Consider the following 18476-nt stretch of genomic DNA (forward strand, 5'->3'; position numbering starts at 1 on the left):
TTTTATTTCCAATGATTGCTTCTTTGTAGGCTGCGCACATGAGAAGAATAAAGAGCTTGAACTTAAATATACTGTTTAGCAGGCTTGTAGCTCACATAGTCCTTTTAGTCCTGGAACCCTGCTCGACTTGACTGGACAGTCTGTGTACAACAACAGGAGCCAATCAGCTCCTTTCAGTGGTTAATTGGTTTATTGTCCTGTGTAGTCTTTGCATTAGTTCACCCCAGAGGAACTATATTTTGAGACAAAAGTGGCCTTTCTGTATGTGAGCTTATGTGCCAGCCCAGTCGCCAGAATACATATTAGCATTGTAAATTTTTCCAAACCACAGATGTGTTACATTTGTATTTTTCATATGTGGCACACAGTGATGTGTGGGTCATGCTTTTTTACAACCCACCTCCACCCCACCAGGCCCACCAGCATGTTAATCAGTAACATGAAACTGACCCATCAATGGTAACATTCTAGTAGCTGATGGCTCTATTGTATGTCATTTCCAGTAAATACCACAAAAAAAACATGTTTTCTGTTGATTAATTACAACGTAGGAAGGCAGCATGTACTCACCCATCTTTAAAGTTGTTACGTGTTAAATATGATCTCGAGTGGACAGCTGATGGTTCGTTTACATGAGTGCACAGCTGTTAGGTTCAGCGGTTAACATGATGTAACAGAACTGCATAATTAACGGATTCAGTGTTGACAGAGAGATGCTTACTTGCTCTAAGGACATAGTGTTGGACCTTCATATTTTCAGGGGGAAATATTTTTTACAGATATTATGACTGTTTAGATTTAAATATACAAGACTTTAACAGATGGATACAGAAAGCCAGAGACAGTGCTGTGGTTAACATGTGGTTAAGTTAAAGCACAAAAATCATGTGGTTAGGTTTGGGAAAAGATCTGGGTTTGGCTTTAAATACCCAGTTTGGTCACTACAAAGACATGTGGAAGTGTCCTGCAGTCTCATTAAAAAGTACCCATTTTTGTTTTTTGTGATTTGCAGAAACACACATTTTCAACATTTAGATCTGGCAACTGGGCTGATGACAAGTGTTTTAAAATGTGTAACTTGACTTGCTAGACTAGATGGCAAAAAACAGCTGAGCAGAAAGTGTAAGTAGGAGATGAACTGACCTGCAACTTGAAACATATTGGTTCTCATCGTAACTTGGCATTAATATGTGCAGTGTTTGCAGCCTTATTGTTTTTTTTTCCTTAGTGTGAGAACTTCATATAGTTGTGTGAGAATTTGAAAAAGTTGTGGATCTCAAGTTCATACTCACATATAGCTTCTTTTTTTTAATAGTCAATAAACACAGATTTGGTTTCGGTATCTTACAAATGAATCTGATGTTTCATGACCCTCTTAATTACTTTCCCCTTATGTCCTCTTTTTTCCTTTCTCTCAGTTCCCTTTCATGCATCATTTATCACATCTTCCTCAATATTATACTCTTGGCAAACTGATGCTATACACTCCCATACACTGAAAAAGTTCTGATATAGAACAACAAATGCAGTGTTATCAAGCCCTAAAGAAAAACCAGTATCCTGAAATGATCAACACTGAGGTGATACCTGTCAGATGTAGCATATCTTGCTGTTGATTTTTTAAAATAAACATTACACCAGATAATTTTCCAACATCATCTTTGTTTAACACTAAAAATGGGGGATGCTAAAAAAAAACCTCAAAGGAGCTATACCCTTGTGCATCTTTATTTTCAAAAGAAATGCTCCAACTGTAGCTGATCCCACTCATTAAGCCCAAGCTCTTCCTACCTTTTGTATCTACCTGTACACACATTTCCTAGAAGCAAGCTCCTGACTCAACACACCTTTCACCTGGAGACCACATCAATAGGTGAAATGAACCACTTCCATATTCAGTTTCAGCTGTGCATGCTGCACGTTTGACACATCCAAACAACAAAAATGTCCATACATGTCATGTTAAATCCTTTTTCCTCACACATGGGGACTCATATATGCAAAATATTACAAACTGTAGATCTGTTCACCTAAAAATTTACAATCATTTGAAATGTTTGGCCTTGGGATTAAATAAATTGGATATAATGTCAATGAGTGATATTAGGAAGTGCTATTAAGTAGAATTTGCATCTTTTGGACGGAGCCAGGCAAGCTGTTTCTCCCTGCTTCCAATCTTTATGCTTAGATATATGACCATCTGGCTCTAGCTTCATATTTCGTGTGCACTAATAAATATGTTGTATCTTTTCTGTTTAACCAGAAGACACAGAAAGAGAATTTTAAAAATGTGTGGTTTTAGAGGGCAGTGTCTGGGAGCAGCTGTTTCCTCCCTGCTTCCAGTCTTTATGCTAAACTAAGCTAATTATCCCCTGGCTCCAGCTCACATTTAAAGGTTTCATGTTCAATGCTTGAATGCATATGTAGTATACAACTAGAATGATGGTGATCATGACGTTTCTGATATGAATATTCTCAGACTGACATACCTCCCATTTGATCCTCGCTGGTAAAGATTTTTAACCAGCCCACACATTCGTGGAAACACTACTGATTAAAGTTTTTTTTTTTAGCTAGTGCAAGAAAAGGTTTCACATGACCGGTGGATGGTCTGCATGCAATTGGCGAGTTGGCTGCATCCCCTCTGCATCAGCAACACTGCCATCTGGGTAAGCCCACACACACCTGTGCTTTCTGGGAGTGTGCCACAGAGAGGCAAGCAAAGGCTGAAGCAGAGGTGGAGGGCCGGAGACAGGATGCCGAGCTGCAAAAGACGGGTCATGCCCTAAGAGACTGTGCATCAATTTATCTTTTTATAGTTGAAAACAGATCATAAAACCACTGTAAAAAGACACTTTTAAATGCATCGATTGGCAATGAAGTATTTAGGGGCTAAGAAAGACATATGAAAAGAGGTAAAAAAAAATGGAAGGCAGAAAAAATTATGGAAATATGATGCAATGCAATATAAGCATTCCCACTAAACCCCCCTTACTCAAACAGTACATTTAATGCCTTTGGATAAGTAGGTTAAGGAGGAGAAACATGCTTATTACTGGGAAAATGGATGTCACACAGTAATGCATTTTGTCTGTATCATTTTTACAAACGTAGCTGGGGGAGAAGAGGAGGAGGGGTTAGCAACACACCTGTTCCCTCACCAGTTGGGCACAATAGGGCCTGATCCATGGATTAATGGTTATCCACATCAAAAAGGTCAAATGTATTTCCCCCGGGGCTTGCAGCAAGTCTTGGCTGTTTGCTTGTGTCTGCAGAATTTCTGACAAGGCTGTCAGCCATCCTGCGGAGAAACCCCGCTTCTACACAACTCTGCTCCATTCATTCAGCAGAATAATTCACAGTCAGCTAAAAAACAAAACCAACCACCAAACATTCTTGGTGAGAAAAGTGTGGAGATGGATGAAAAGGATATCTGCAAGCTACAGAAATGTGCAGATGTGGAGTGTGTGCTGCAGCACTGGAGCAGTAGTGTGTAGGTTGGTGTGAGTGAGGGTGCGTACATGCTTTGGTTTTTAAGCAGGATTGAATCCTAAATGACTATTGACTAAGCCGTTTTACGAAGACAGAGTGGAGAAGGTGCCAGGGGCCAGTTTTACAGAACCTGACTAGCGTAAAAATTAGCTCCCAAAAACATCTTTAAACTTTCCTCAGCCCAGAGCCAGCTGTGGGGAGTTTACGACCTCGCAGTTCATCTAATTAAATCATCAGAGACCAATCAATCTGTCATGTTGCATATATGAATATGTATTACAGCCACAAAAACATTTTTCTTGTCGTTTCTTGGGAGCTATAAGGACAGAGTCATCATATGTCCATTTGTTACCAGATTTAAAAAAAAAACGAACGCACCAAAAGTGACTGAAATCACTACGAACCAAATCCCTGATGAGCCATGTGTGCATTTGTGCATTTGTGCGTGCATGCGTGCATGCGTGCGTGCGTGCGTGTATGCGCGCGTGTGTGTGTGTTTGTGTGGCATGCCTCCAGCTTAGTTTGAGACAAGACTAATCTTTTATCGTAGACAAATACACAGACATGAGCAGCAGTGATTTTACAGACTTTTGGCTCCACCACTAATAAGTGAGCCATCCAGTCGATGCCAGAAGACTCCCTCCCTATTCGATTACCACTGCTTTGTTCCTCTACAGTGACCTTGGCTCACCTAAAACAATCAACAACAGTGTCTGATTGCATCACACACACAAACACCCCAACTGGCTTGTTAGCTTTTACAGCAATTACTGTCAGTGGTACATGTGTGAATGGCTTCCGGGAGATGTTCAGGGTGCATCTGTAAGAGATGTTTTGAGATCTTTTCTAACACTGCTGTTCTGGGTTTTTTTTTTATTTATTAGTTTATTTGACAAGGACAATGCAGTGAACATAGTAGCAAGTTCAAAAACCATTTACCAATGTGTTGCATATAAGGCTTCTAGGTAAGGCTAATTTGCAACCCCTGTCCCTGATTGGGCTTTTCTAACTAATCACAAAACATAACATCTTAAATTTGTATTTGTGCTGGTCCACAAATACATCTTGTTGTAAACACAAATCTTACCCACAGTAGCTCATGTCTGCACAACAAGAAGCCAGTGTTTGTTCAGTTTGGTGGTGATTTGTTGTGAAGGAAAGCCAACTATTTAGATTTTTTTTCTTTAATTGGAAAATCAGGGCTCTAAGCCACACTTTGAGCCTCCAATTAGGAGGTGTAATAAAATCAGCACTTGATAACTAAGAATACACAGCCATGTGTATGCAATCCATCCAAAAGTTATGAGATCTTCCAGTGTTGGATAAACCCTCCGGCATTACCATCCCTAGACGGTACAGCTAGCATTGGTGAAAAAGAAGCCGTTTACACCATGGATGTGTTAAGAAAACCTGGATACAACAGGGAGGTGGAGTCCTGTTAATTCCAAAGAGAGTTGCTCATTAGCACATGAAGCAAAAAACACTCTATTTCCACAGGTTCAAAGTATTCAGATCTTCAGCATTGTGAGGCCCATAGAGCATCCACACTGTGCCTGAGTGAGTTACTCCCACCAGAGGACTGGCTGATTTAGCATTTCACGTTTCACTAGTTTAAATGGTGATCAAATAATATAATCTTTCGGCTCTTTTAGACTTTTCAAATGTTACTGGACTGAATGGATCAGATCTCGATGATAAAATGAGTAATTTCGGGAATTAGCATCCATTGATGGTGTAATTCCACTTTTGTCCGCTGTGTAAAATTTGCTTCACAGCCTGGTGCACTTCCTGGGGGCTTGGTTTACAGAGAAGAACCAACAAGAAGACCTGTTCCCTCCACACACACAAGTAAACAGAGGAAGATGGCTGTCAACAGACTCAAATAGTTTCCCTTCAAAGACATGAAGTAAACTGTATTTCAGAGTTGTTGCATCACTTACTTGCTGAACTGCTGAAGTTTTCAAAATTTCAAAACATGGAATAAACAACAACAAAGGTTTAGTCAGCAGTGTTTCCTCAGAAATTTGCGGAAATAGCTGGTATTTGTCTTTTTTAGAATTAGAAAAACTTGAAAATGGAGGCAATGCTGCCCCTGTGGTTGTGCAACATGAACCTGATAAAAAATTAATGATCTCGGGTAAGACCAGCACTGTGTTGCTTTTTCTTCACATGCTGTAGGGTTACTATGGACAGCCCTTGCATGTACAAAGAGCTGAGACTGTGTATAAAAGACAGACAGAATGTGTAACATGATTTCATAAGGACTTGTTTGGTGACACAGGGGAACCTGAACAGACAAACAAGTCCCTGCTCCAGCAACAATTCACACATGAAGGCAGATACAGTGAAACAAGTGAAGAAGGCAAACAAAAAGACATCAGAGGCATCAGACATCCTCTTTTGGAAACACAGTTAATAACACTACCTTCTGTGCCCACTGTGTCAGGCCTTTCCAGCACATATTTATTATTCAGAGGGTGTTCCTCTCCATCTATACCACTGCTCTACTCTCCCTAGTCATCCCCACCATAGATTCATAATTTATCACCCGTACCTATAAATGTTTAATTGTTTTAGAACACCCGTTGGGGATGTATAATTCAATGATCTGTACACTAAAAGAGAGCTTTTTTTCCATGAAAGTAAAATTACAGAAGATCCTCCGGAAAAGGCTGGCAAAAATCTCCTCATGATATAATGTACCACAAAACCGTCCTGGAGATCTAGCCTTTTCTAAAATATTGTCTGGGTGTTGGACAGACGCAGAGGAAGAGGACTGATTCTTTTATTCCACCCCCCTTCCCTCTGTCTTTCTGTCTGTCAGTCAGTCTTAGCTCTAATATCCAAGCAGAGCTGTGTCACAGTGACCTTCAGCAGAATACAGAGCCAAACTTAACTTTCAAGCTAATAGTCTGAGTCGTCCAACACAAGTAGAAATAGAAAATTGCACAAAATGGAATATAATGTCTTGATATTGGTTGTTTGTATTGTATGACAGTGTACTGTGGTAGTGATAAATTAGTATGGAAATACAACAAAATGTCAAAAATAGAGCATTAAGGGTTTTGTATGCAACTTTCAGAAAATCCTTGTCATTATTGACAGTCTCTGAGGCTGTTAAGTGAACTGCAGTCAGCATCCTGTTGCTCACACTCACACTCCATAGATGCAAACAAACACCTCAGCTTGGCCAAAACAGCAACGTGGCATTTGCCATCACCCGCATTATGAGCCATGACAAAACACAGAGACACGCACTTTCAAAGTTAAAGGTGTACAAGTTCATTAATTAACACAAGACATTTTCAAAAGCATAGTTCAGTGTGATCAGTGTGTCAGTGGAGAGACACACAAGTGACTTGACTTTTAGTGTGAGTGATGAATGTAAGGTGTTGTAGAGTGTAAACTGAAACTATTAGCAGGGCCACAGCCAACCAAACAAGAACATGGTGCCAGATGAGGAAAGAGAGAGAACTGATGCACCAGCAAGGTCTTAAATGGGCTGAGAGACTGGCCAGGTGTTCCCAGTCACACCTATTACCTGACTCTGAAGCTGCGGAAATGGACTGCGGTTGAAGCAGCTCGAATTCAGCTGGCAAAAGTGCTACGTAAAGGTCTGTCTCTGAGCAGCCAGTGCAAAATGTATATCACAGAAACATGATGCATGATTCTGTTGTAAATGCTGGTTCTTTGTTGACGTTAGCAGACTGCATTTCTTAGCTCCTGTCACACAAGCCCACCAAAAGACACCTTTCGCATTCACATGATACACCGCTGGATGGTGTCAGGTTGAAATACTGCCACAAAGGGCGTAATAAAGGAAGCGCAAGTGCGCCTACAGGGTGAGCAATATGGGACAAACCCTGGTCTTTCATGCAGGAGTCCGGTGTTTGCTTCCCATTTTAATATGATGGGTTTTTTCCTACACCTTACCAAGTGCCTCCTTTCCCTTATTCTAGCCATCCCTAGCAGCATGTGTGTTTGCGGATGTCCAAGCGTTGATTTCCATGTGCTTGTGTTGTCTAAACATAACCACATGCTGTGTCATCCCACCTGGAACATAAAAAGCAGATGCAAAGGGATTTCTAGAGTGTAGTATGTAGACCTGGAAGTCCACTGCACAGCGGCAATATGTGACGACTTTGGATGACAACGTGTTGGTTGTACACCAGCCGCCAGGAAAGCTGCTCAATCTTGCTTCTAAATTTTCTCTATGGCCACTGATGGTTTTTTAGCGAAAAAAAATCCTAGAAAGCATTTTTCCCATAGACCTCCTTTGTGAAAGAGATGTCTGTAGAACTGTTAACAGGACACCTCGAACTGCAAACCAGTCAAGTCAGTTATGACTCTCTCTATTATGTATTTTTGCTTCATGGTGGTTTAATATTTGTAAAACTTACCACAAGCTGAAAAGCAGATGAAAATTTGTTACATCATCACAGGCTTAAGTCTACATGGCAAACAAGAACTTCCAGGCAGGACCAGCGGGAGAAACACTACTGTGCATTCAGTGGGATACCCAGGAAGTAAAGCCATACGAGCATTTCCAATGAACTAAATTGCCGCCATCTTTTCATTTGGTATCTAGTTATTATTATACATCTAGGTAAGGCACTTGTAAGCATGCCTAAATATCATATCCTTTTTCTTGCAAAATTTGTCCTGTGTCCTTTACATAAAAGTCATTTCACAGACTGTTATGGGCAATTGAGGAGATCAGGAACGCTCCCTGTTCAATTCTGATGATTCAGTGATTCTTTCAAAGTGATCCTTTCACCCATTGGCCATAAAACAAAAGAGAGAGAATTTAAAAATTTACATACAGAACCTTTAAATATGCAAAAGCAGGTCAATGTTGTCAGTTTTGGTTTAGTGTTGTGCTGGCAGTTCCAGAGGACCTAATATGATCAATAGACCATAAATAATAATTTGTTGCCCTATTAAAGCGAGACCAAAAATGTCTTTGACACTGTCTACTGACTAAGAAGCCTGCAGAAAGTTGGCCCAAACAACAGTGCACTTGGCTTTGTTAAGATGCTTGTCCCCAGTAACGATCTGACACACCCCAAGCCTTGGTACTGTGCCTCCTTAGTGAACTGTAAACCCTGTTAAGAGGCAGCTCATAGACTAAATTAATAGTTTGCAAAAGTTTATTGGCAGGCTGTACCAAAGAGAGGCATTTAAAGGTAATTTATGAGGCATTTGTCAGAGCTGTTTGTGAGACAATGAAGCCATCTGACTGCAAAAAGTCTTGTCACATTTCAGATAATGTTCGTCTTTCACTGTTTGTTAATGAGAAAGTCAGTAGTAAACAGTCATGAATCCAAGCACACCAATGCACCACAATGTGAATATACTCAAAATGCATTTTTTTGCCAAATCTTGAAGCTCAATATCTCAAAACAGGAACTTTTCTTTCCTTTTTCAACTATATACTCTGAGCACGTAGCTGGTTTTGCTTTTGTTTGAGACAATTCCGGACACACAGATGATTATTTAACCTGGAACATGCTTTCTCTGCCTCTGCTGTGTGATTGACACGATCATAACTGCTGCACGCATTGCTGTTAGGTTATGAAAACACACAAAGCCTCGAGAGCTGGCCTGCAGCATGATGGCTTCGCTTTCACAACAACAGGGTACGGAGGAAATGTGATTTTACATCATGTCTGTGAAGTGTAAATTGTAATGTGAATTCTGTCACCGTTCAACTTGGCTTGTATTGTGAGCTTTTGGGGGCATGATCCAGATTTCGGTGGGTAATCTCCATAATTAGATTCCTTTAAAATCCTTTAATCAGGTTCTTATGCAGTCTAGAAAGCTGCATTATTATTATTATTATTATTAGTGTTATGTATTTGTTATTATGTATTTTTCATCAGTGAAAATCGTGTCATGCATGATAACTCTGATCTGCTTGCACTGACTGTGGTTTAAGGAGGTGACAAACAGATTACGATGGCAAACGTTTTTATATTTCCTTCTTTTTCTTTAAATCACTTTTGTGATTGTGTAACTGGAAATGCTCATAAAAAAAATTACAAGGTAAAGAATAACATGAATCCAACCCTCTAAACGTAGGCACTACGGTTGCACGTGCAGTCTGAAAAGAAATACATCATTAGAGGCAATGCTTTACACTGAATGTGTTTCTTATGAATGAAGTTACATCACCATCGTCAAACAAAATCAAGTAGCTCTTGCACTATGCAGGGAAATGATAAGTATCTTTATTCATGTAGTAGTTTATTGCTTAAGTGGGATGAGTTCCAATCGTGACTAAGCCGTGGAAATGCATGTAATTGTAGACATACATAAGCATTTGTCACATGTGGGGGAGATAAAGCAAGACTTAAGACATAATTGTGATAAAAGCGGAGGCTGAGTAATAAATGTACTGATTATCCTTATTTGTGTCCATATAAGCTACTGTATCTTGTCGAAGATCAAAATGCTTAGTTTTATTTTTGATTAGCTAGAGTAACTCTAACCTGACATTATATGCACACAACTGATTATCAATTATAAACATACTAGTTTTCGCAGTTTTGCCTTACAAAAATTTTTCTGAAAAATCTCTGCACACCTGAATGTGTGACAGGTGCGTCGTAGGAGGTGCAATGTCGAAAACAAGAGAAGAACTCCCACACACTGTCTGCTGAAATATTTATTCAATTACACCTGATGACAGTCAGACAGACAGAAACATTGTTGCCGTAATCAAGTAAATACTTCAGTAGTGAGACAGTGTGCAGTTTGATTTTAAGCACTACAAGAATATACAGAATAGATGACTAAACTCACAATGGCCAAACAAAAATGGCCAACAATACACAAGAAGAGCTATTGATACCACAGCAGTGTAACAAGCACCATTAGTCCAAATACATTAACTACACTGCTACTTTAAAAGCAGAAAAAAATATCACCAAGGCAGCCAACACATAAGATGATCTCAACAGCAGCTAAAGTTTACAAAGTTTTGCACACTACGAACTGCATTTTCAGAGCTTTTATAACTGATTTTAAAAGTTTCTTGGTGAATGTAAAAGTCAATGCTGGACAATCCACCACGAGCATTTTAGCATTTTCTAGACCCTGCTTGCATTGGTCACACATCATTGTGGGTGTTTTTGATTTAGCCTGCTTGCCACACAGTGTTCTAGTTTAATCATCACTATAGATTTATTTTGTTTGTGCTGAGGTGTCATAATGATAACATAAACCATTATCAATAATGACATCAAACTCCAGCAGTGTCTTACCCACCTCAGCTGCTGACTCAGCAGGTTTCCTTTGTTCTATTTTCACACAGTTTATCAGGACTTCTGTGCCATTCTGTAACAGATGTGTCTTGGAATGAAGAATAATAAATAAAAAATTCTACAGTACAAGTAGCAGTAGTACAAGTACTCTGTGCTTATAACAAAGGAATGTACTATGTACAGGACATCATACTGTTTTATATCTCCCTACTCTTTTTGACCTTGATGCCAAATCTTCTTTTTTTAGATGGCTCTACACAGACTTCTTGAGGTTCTGACCACCAGGTGGCTCTCCTACATCTTAAAAGACGGTTCAACACCAGCTTCCAGATACTTTCTTGTGCTGCACAAATTGTACGCGGCTAATAGGAAAATACAATGAGATTGCTTTTTGATTTTTAAAATGAGCATGTGAGTGAAGTAAATTATCTGCTGCAAACTTAAAGACTTTTAAACATCTTAAATCTTCTGTGGTTTAACTTTACTTATATTTATCAGGTATACTTATGTTTCAGGGCAATATCTTCATCGATACATCTTGAAAATAAGACTTCTTATACCAGCTGTGAGATGCAAACACACTGGTATGTTACTGTAACAAGTAGATCAGTTATATTTGAGTAGGATTATATATGAATGTCCTTTGTGTCCCTCTTTCTGTCCCATTTAGCATCTGCTAAATGGTTGTTACAGCCATTGCTCTGTGGTGATAATGCGTGGATTGACATGCAGTGTAGGAAGAGTAGTATTTGGGCCTTTTGCTTGTAACCTGATTGAACACTATTTATCAGTGGGGTTCCACTGGGGTCAGTGGTTTGATGCAAACACACACATACACCACAGGCTCAAGAACATACGCCCATAACATGATATTCACTGGTATTCTTGCTGCAGGTTTTGGCTATGCAATGACATGGACCCCCACAATGACCATGCTGGGCTTGTACTTTGAGAAAAGGCACCCATTGACAAATGCTTAAGGGATGAATGTTTACAACTTTACAATAAGGGTCACAAGCACAATTAATAAATTGTTAATTACAGTTAAGCAGTGCTTATTCAGCATCAGTATTTGTTTATGAGCCATCAGTGCAAACTACATCGCTGTTCGTCTTGGCACTGCTATTTGTTCTGTTTACCATTATATTTGCACTGTTTTGCTATTAGGGAATGTGTACATTATGTGGGGACAATAGGGTACTGTTTGTGTGATATGTGTGCTGAATGTGCATTGCACATCTTGTATTTTAAATGGACTGATCAGGAGTAGCACTCAAAATTTCATTGTATCATGTAAAATGACAATAAAGCTTTCTATTCTATTTCTACTCTATGAAGTGTTACTTAAGGAATCAATTTTTCATAATAACGGTCACAAGCAGCATGAATAAATGGTTTATTATAGTCAGGTGATGCTTTTTAGCATCCTTATGCATTAATGAAGTGTTACTTAATGGATGAATGTTTAATGTTATTTTGTGATTGTTGCTGTTGATATACTAATATATAACATATGAAATGCCGCCTTAATTGACATGACACAGTCATGACCTACACCATTAGTAAATGACTACTTTACACATTAGTTAACTTTATTAATAGCTAGGTAATGGTTCGCCATTATTTGATACCATTAAATTTGTCCTTATTATTGTTCATGTGAATAAACTATTAACTACTGTATGAAATAGCACATTCATTAACATGAATACCACTAGTAAATGATTACTTGACATGTCAGTTAACTGTCAGTTAATGGTTGATCGTACATTAACTAATGTTAATTAACGTGTCCTTGTTATGGTGTTACTTTAAATCAACTATTCGGTAATGTATGACTTACCACCTTAATTTATGTTAATTAATGTGCACTTGTTATTGTTGTTGCTGTTAGACTGTTTATATACTATTAAACAATGTATGAATTAACACCTTAATTAACATGAACATCATTAGTTAATGATTACCTGGCACAGTAGTTAACTGTTAGTTAATGGTTATAACAGCATTTACTGATGCTAAATTATGTATCCTTATTGTAAAGTGTTACCCCTATGGGTTTGTGGGATGTTGCAGGGGCCCCTAAAAGCCAGCAGAGGAGGAAGTCTTCCCCCTGAAATTGCTACCAAAAGACGACTCGAGAGGATGCAAACCAAGTTGCCTTGAGGAACTGAGAATATATGAGGGGTCTGAACAGGAAGTAATTAAGGCATGTCTTCAAGACCCTGAAAAGATACCTAAACAAAAAAAACTTAAAAGGATGAACTACTCTCACTACGTGGATTACTAATTGCCAATGCTCAATTCATGGTCTACTAGATGTTTGAGGTGTTTGCTGCACTGTGTTTCTTTGCCCCCCTCTGTTCCAAATGCTTACAGTATGGGATTCAGGAGTAACAGCCAGCTGCACTCATGTCCATCTCTGCAGTGCTGGACCTGTTTAGAGGAGTGTTCTTTAGCTGCCTGGCAAACTTGTGGCTGACCACCTGACTGGTGGGCACAGTACGTTTAAAACATTATGAAAATGATCTGATAGCAAAGGTATGGCCAAGCTTTGGTAAACCATGCAGCATACATGTGATTTTTTTAAAAGAATCCATCTTTTCATCTGATTCTTGGCAAGAAAGCACATGAGAATATTCCTGTAAAGAAGCAATGTCCCACCTACATGAAAAGTGTACAGAGGCGACTGTAGGTGTTACTGCTGATGCATATGTCTGTCTCCTGTGTCTCTGTTCCTCCCAGGTGCAGCAGCTGACAGCTACAGTGATTTTGCTGGGTACTGTGTTACTCCTCTGCCCCTTGGCCTCCTCATTCCCTCCTCATCACTATGCTGACTGAATTTGTGGATGTCGACAGGCTCATAGGAGCGCTTGGGTTCTATATGGTCATACACAGTAGGGGAGGCCGGCTTGGACCACCCATTGCTGGAGAGTGAGGAAGATGCTTTGATAGGTAACTGTATGTGCATGTGCTATCTGTGCATATCAAAGAGAAATTGATTTCAGCTTTGTGCTGTTGCTGTAAGATTCCCTGTGATCCGTTTCACCATGCTTACTGGCTGCAAGCTAGAAATAAACAAGAAGCTTACCAGAATAGAATAGAATTGTACTTCATTGTATGTTAACATTTCTGTTAGCTTTGGGAAAAACTCAAATCATTAACTCAAGGTTACAGCGCCTGTCATTTCCCTGGGCCTATTCTTCCGACACATTAAATCTCACACAAAGGATGTGCTTATACACCATTCTGCATTGTAACACAGCCCAGTGAGCCTATTCAACCAAAATGAGATCTTTACACCTTCATGACATGCAGCATCACCCTTCAATTAATCAGGAATTTTGTTGTTCAGTCCATCCCACAGGAGCAGAGGTTTTTATTCAGAGAGCAACTGTGCAAAAATTATAATATCATGATACTTTATGGTTGTGTTAATTTCACAGCTGATTGCTTCTCAAAGATCTTTTTTTTTTCTCCTCTAAATGGAGTTTCTTCCCCACTGGCTCCATTCTGTTACTGGTGACAGTTGTCCAAATTCATACACTATGTCCTACAGACCATGAGAACAACTGTAATTGAGAAATGAAATAACAAAGGAGGAGATCACCAAAACATCTAAAAGAGGATTTATTTTTCCTCAGACTTGTTCAAAGCACACTGTAACTATTAGCTCTGTTTTGGTGTCTACCAACCAATGAGGGAAATATCTGTCTCTTCAGCTGGTAAATGCTCAACTAGGGTGACTGCCTTTAGGTTATGGGCATAGACTTAATAAAAAACAATGGACGTAGTCACCATGATGTCAGCCACTGGTTTGTGGATTAACATTTAACCCCAGACTTTCATGTGGGAGTTCAGTGTTCGCTTACTGTCTGACTGTGATAGTTTTTTCTACACCTTACCATGTGCCTCTTTTGCCTTATCCTAACCATCCCTGACTTTGTTGCCTAATCCTTACCATCTGTGCCAGCATGTGCATTTGTTAACGCCCTGGCGTTGGTTGCCTGAACATAACCATGTGTAGTGTAATCCCACCAAGTGCTTGTGTTGACATTACGGTAGCAGCATCCCAGAACATTAGTAGCAGATGCATGAGGATAGCAAGAGCATAACAGGCACAGAAGTCCACTGCAAAGTGGCGATATGTGATGACTTAGGATGAGAGCGTGTTAGTGAAGCAAAACAATTAGCTGAAGACACTTAATACTCAGGAGAGCTGAAAGGAACTGAAGTATCAAGTGAGAATTCTCTGTGGGTTCATTATCATATACTAAGAATGACCGCTGCCACATAGTCATGTAATCCAATAAAAATTAACTGTAGCAGTTTTAAATTATGGGAAGATACATAAAACATGAAATTATTATGAACATCTCTTATATGGTGTTTTGCATGTCACATGTTTCTCTCAGTATAAAAATCTTTCTTGTCTGCATTAATGAGCATTTCCTACTTCGTAATTAGTCTACATTTAGAAAGGAAAATTGATTAAGGATAGCAACTCATTCCCATCCACCCCTTTCAAAAATAAATTGAAATATATTTACATATAGATTTGTGGCTGGAAAGCTTCTCAAATGAGTCAGCTACTTTTGCAATCTGTTTGCAGTTATCTTCATTAATTTATTGCATTGTGAGAAATAAAAGATACTTAAGAGGCTATTAAACTGAAATGCCCCTGGCTTGTTTTCCAGTCCTCTCTCTCTCTGCACACCAACACATACCTCAGCACCACCACCCACAGCGCTGTCCTAAAAACAAGTGAGCATTTGAACCCGATTACTGAGGTTACCCCATTTTCACACACAACTCTAAACAATAGCTGTAAATACAGCCTGAAAAACACCCAGCTTGACTTTGGCACCCAGACACTGCCACCCCTGCCAAAAAGTGTCCTGCCTCCGAGCACAGCCAGCAGTAAATCAGCTGGGGAAAGCTCTCCAACAGAGTGAGTGTGTGTGTGTGTGTGTGTGTGTGTGTGTGCGTGTGTGTGTGTGTGGCAGGGGGTGTAATTGTACTTTTGATTCATTCGATGGAATTTAAGGATTTTCTGGAGGGGTTTAAGTGTAGCAAAAACAGCAAATGAGAGTGATTTGAGTTGTTAAAGTGCAACAAGCTGCGTTTATTTCACTGCAGGATTTATCAAAAAACTTGTACTTTCCATTTTGCCCAGAATATATTTTCAATTATAAAATAAGTTTGCCCATTTTACCTGCCTGATGTATAAGAAAGTGCTAGACCATAAAATAAATACTTCTTATTACCTTGCTCAGTCCTTTGAATTTAGATTCTTCATTTTCACTTCAGTATCTCCATAATCGCTGGTTAACAAGTTCCTAAAAACCTCTCAATATGAATTAAAGCAACAGTCCCACAGGTAAATGTTACATATAAGATAATGCTTAAAGCTGAAACTGACCTCAAATAAGGTAAAAGAGCTAACTGAGGTGAAGGTAGTGTCCTATTTATAACTTAACATGGTCCCATTGACACAGAGGCTATTTCTCACTTATTTACTGTAACCATCAGTACTTAGAGCACTTTGAAGACCAGAGAGTTGATGGATGTTTAGGATTCATCAAAGTGGTCTAATTATGTTCCCTTTTCAGGACTAAGGCGCTCACAGTACCGCCTTAAGATAAAATGAATCTAGTCACAATCCTCTCCTCCTTATCTCTGCCTCAGTCTTTTGCCTCGTTCACAACTATCTGCCATTAAGTGAAGCCAAACTGATACCATAATTGGCTTGCTGCTGTGTTTTGGCCAGCATGGGTGCATTCCAGTCAGGAATGAATGTTGACATTAGAGTAAAATATTATGATTAAAAAATACGACTGTGTCAAAGCTGCAAATCAGTCATACACACTTTTCCCTGTAGGATTCTTCATAGAAAAGATGAATGATTACAGGATAGGTTTCCTTATGGCAGGAGTGGCTCTCATTGCCTCTGCTCTGCTCCTGCTTCTTCTTTATCAAATGAACCGCAGGGGTCAGGGGTCAGGGGTCAACTACCAAAAACCACAATATACATATTGACAGGATGGAACCATTTGTCAGAGATGAAGCCAAACAGCTGGGCATGATATGATTGAGGAAAAAAATGTCTCTGTTGCTGATAGATGATGAGTTTCAAATCTGGATCTCAAGATCACAGTCAAGTGTCTTTACAGTCATAAAGGAATTAAGTAAAGGTTTGGTCAAGCAGGCAAATTTTTTTTGGTTGTTTTTATAATGTTACTGATATGATGAGTTCTGCAGGTCAATCCAACTAAAGCTTTCTTCTCGTATTTCACTTTGCATGTAAAACCTGCTTCCCTTATTCTCATTGTGTCAAACATAAAGAATGGCCATAATATTTGCTAAATGTGGGAATTGCTCATTTCATTTCTAGTGTACACAGTGGTTGAACATACTCATATTAGCACATGGCAACCTCTGAGGCTTCAAAATTAAGCCAATGCAGATGTGCCAGAAACTGCAATGCAGTGAATGGCCATGTGAAGCCAGCTCCAAAGCTTACTAAATCCCATAGACCGCCATGTAATAATGCCCAACTCAACAGCAGAAAGAACATGTTTACAGCCTGGTTCAAAAAACGGTTTTGGTCTCTGTAGCTAATTTTAACACCTTCGTTCCCCCACAGCTCCACCCTCTCGTCCAAATACGGTCACTTCTGGTTCCAAAAAACCAAGATGGCGATGGTTAAAACGTCAAACTCGAGGCTTCAAAACAACAGTCCCGAAACCAATAGGTGATGTCACAATTATTTATTATTATTGCTAAAGGAGTTTTATCGTTATATTATTTTAAGTTATTGTTGGGAAAGTTTTGCCCTTTTTTTCAAGTGAGAGAACAATAGTAATAATGCAAAGGAAGGTGAAACACAAATTTCAGCCCTCCTCCCTAACCCTGTAATTTCTTGATGGCCCCTAAGTGTCCATAACATTAAATGTGCTCCCTAAAATCCACTAAACTGTAGTAACTTAATGGTATAATCAGCTGGGAAGAGCTCCCCAACGGAGTGAGAAAATTGTAATTGTAGTTTGATGAAATTTATGGATTTTAGGTTTTTATTGTAGCAAAAATAGCTAATAAGAGTGATTTAAGCTATTAAGTGCAACAGACTGCTATTATTTCACTCTGCATGATGTACAAATAGAAAAATGTGTACTTTCCATTTTGCAGAATGTAATCTCTTCATTTGAATTAAAGCAACAGGCCCACGCGAAAATGTTAAATTTAAGATACTGCTAAAGGCTGAAACTGAAATAAAGTATAAGAGCTAATAAAAGTGAAGGTAGTTTCCTATTCATGAATGAACACGGTCCCTCTGACACAGAGCACATTTCTGACTTATTTTTTGTACTGTTAAGTACTTTGAGCACTTCGAATAGTAATAATGCAAATGAGGGGCTTATTTTTTTATGTGAAACACAAGGTTCAGTCCTTCTCCCTGACCCAGTAATTTTTATACAGTCCCCAAAGTGTTTATGATGAACACTGAACTCACTTTCTGGAATGCATTAGTAACATAACACACGGCAGAGACTGTGTATTTATGTCTCTCAGGCACATAATGTGTCAGGGATGTGACAATAAATATGCGATGATGAATTTTAATCAATTTCTATCATATGTTGCAAATGTTGCTTTTAAAGTCATAATTTGTTATCTAATGCTTGTCCCTCATTGAAACAGTGTCATGCATGGATGAAT

At 39.1% G+C, this 18476-nt stretch overlaps 1 protein-coding gene across 1 annotated transcript; it reads left to right on the forward strand.

Annotated features, from left to right (window-relative positions):
* The first annotated feature begins 9232 nt into the window (after positions 1-9232).
* Positions 9233-16848, forward strand: si:dkey-246g23.4 (uncharacterized protein LOC559426 homolog). The gene is given in 9 exon segments (XM_042496076.1): positions 9233-9247; positions 11428-11563; positions 11652-11731; positions 12847-13042; positions 13045-13250; positions 13503-13573; positions 13575-13685; positions 16637-16745; positions 16747-16848. Coding segments are annotated over 9 exon segments (1026 nt in total).
* Positions 16849-18476: the final 1628 nt, after the last annotated feature.

Source organism: Plectropomus leopardus, chromosome 11, assembly GCF_008729295.1.
Source record: "Plectropomus leopardus isolate mb chromosome 11, YSFRI_Pleo_2.0, whole genome shotgun sequence".
NCBI lineage: Eukaryota > Metazoa > Chordata > Actinopteri > Perciformes > Serranidae > Plectropomus > Plectropomus leopardus.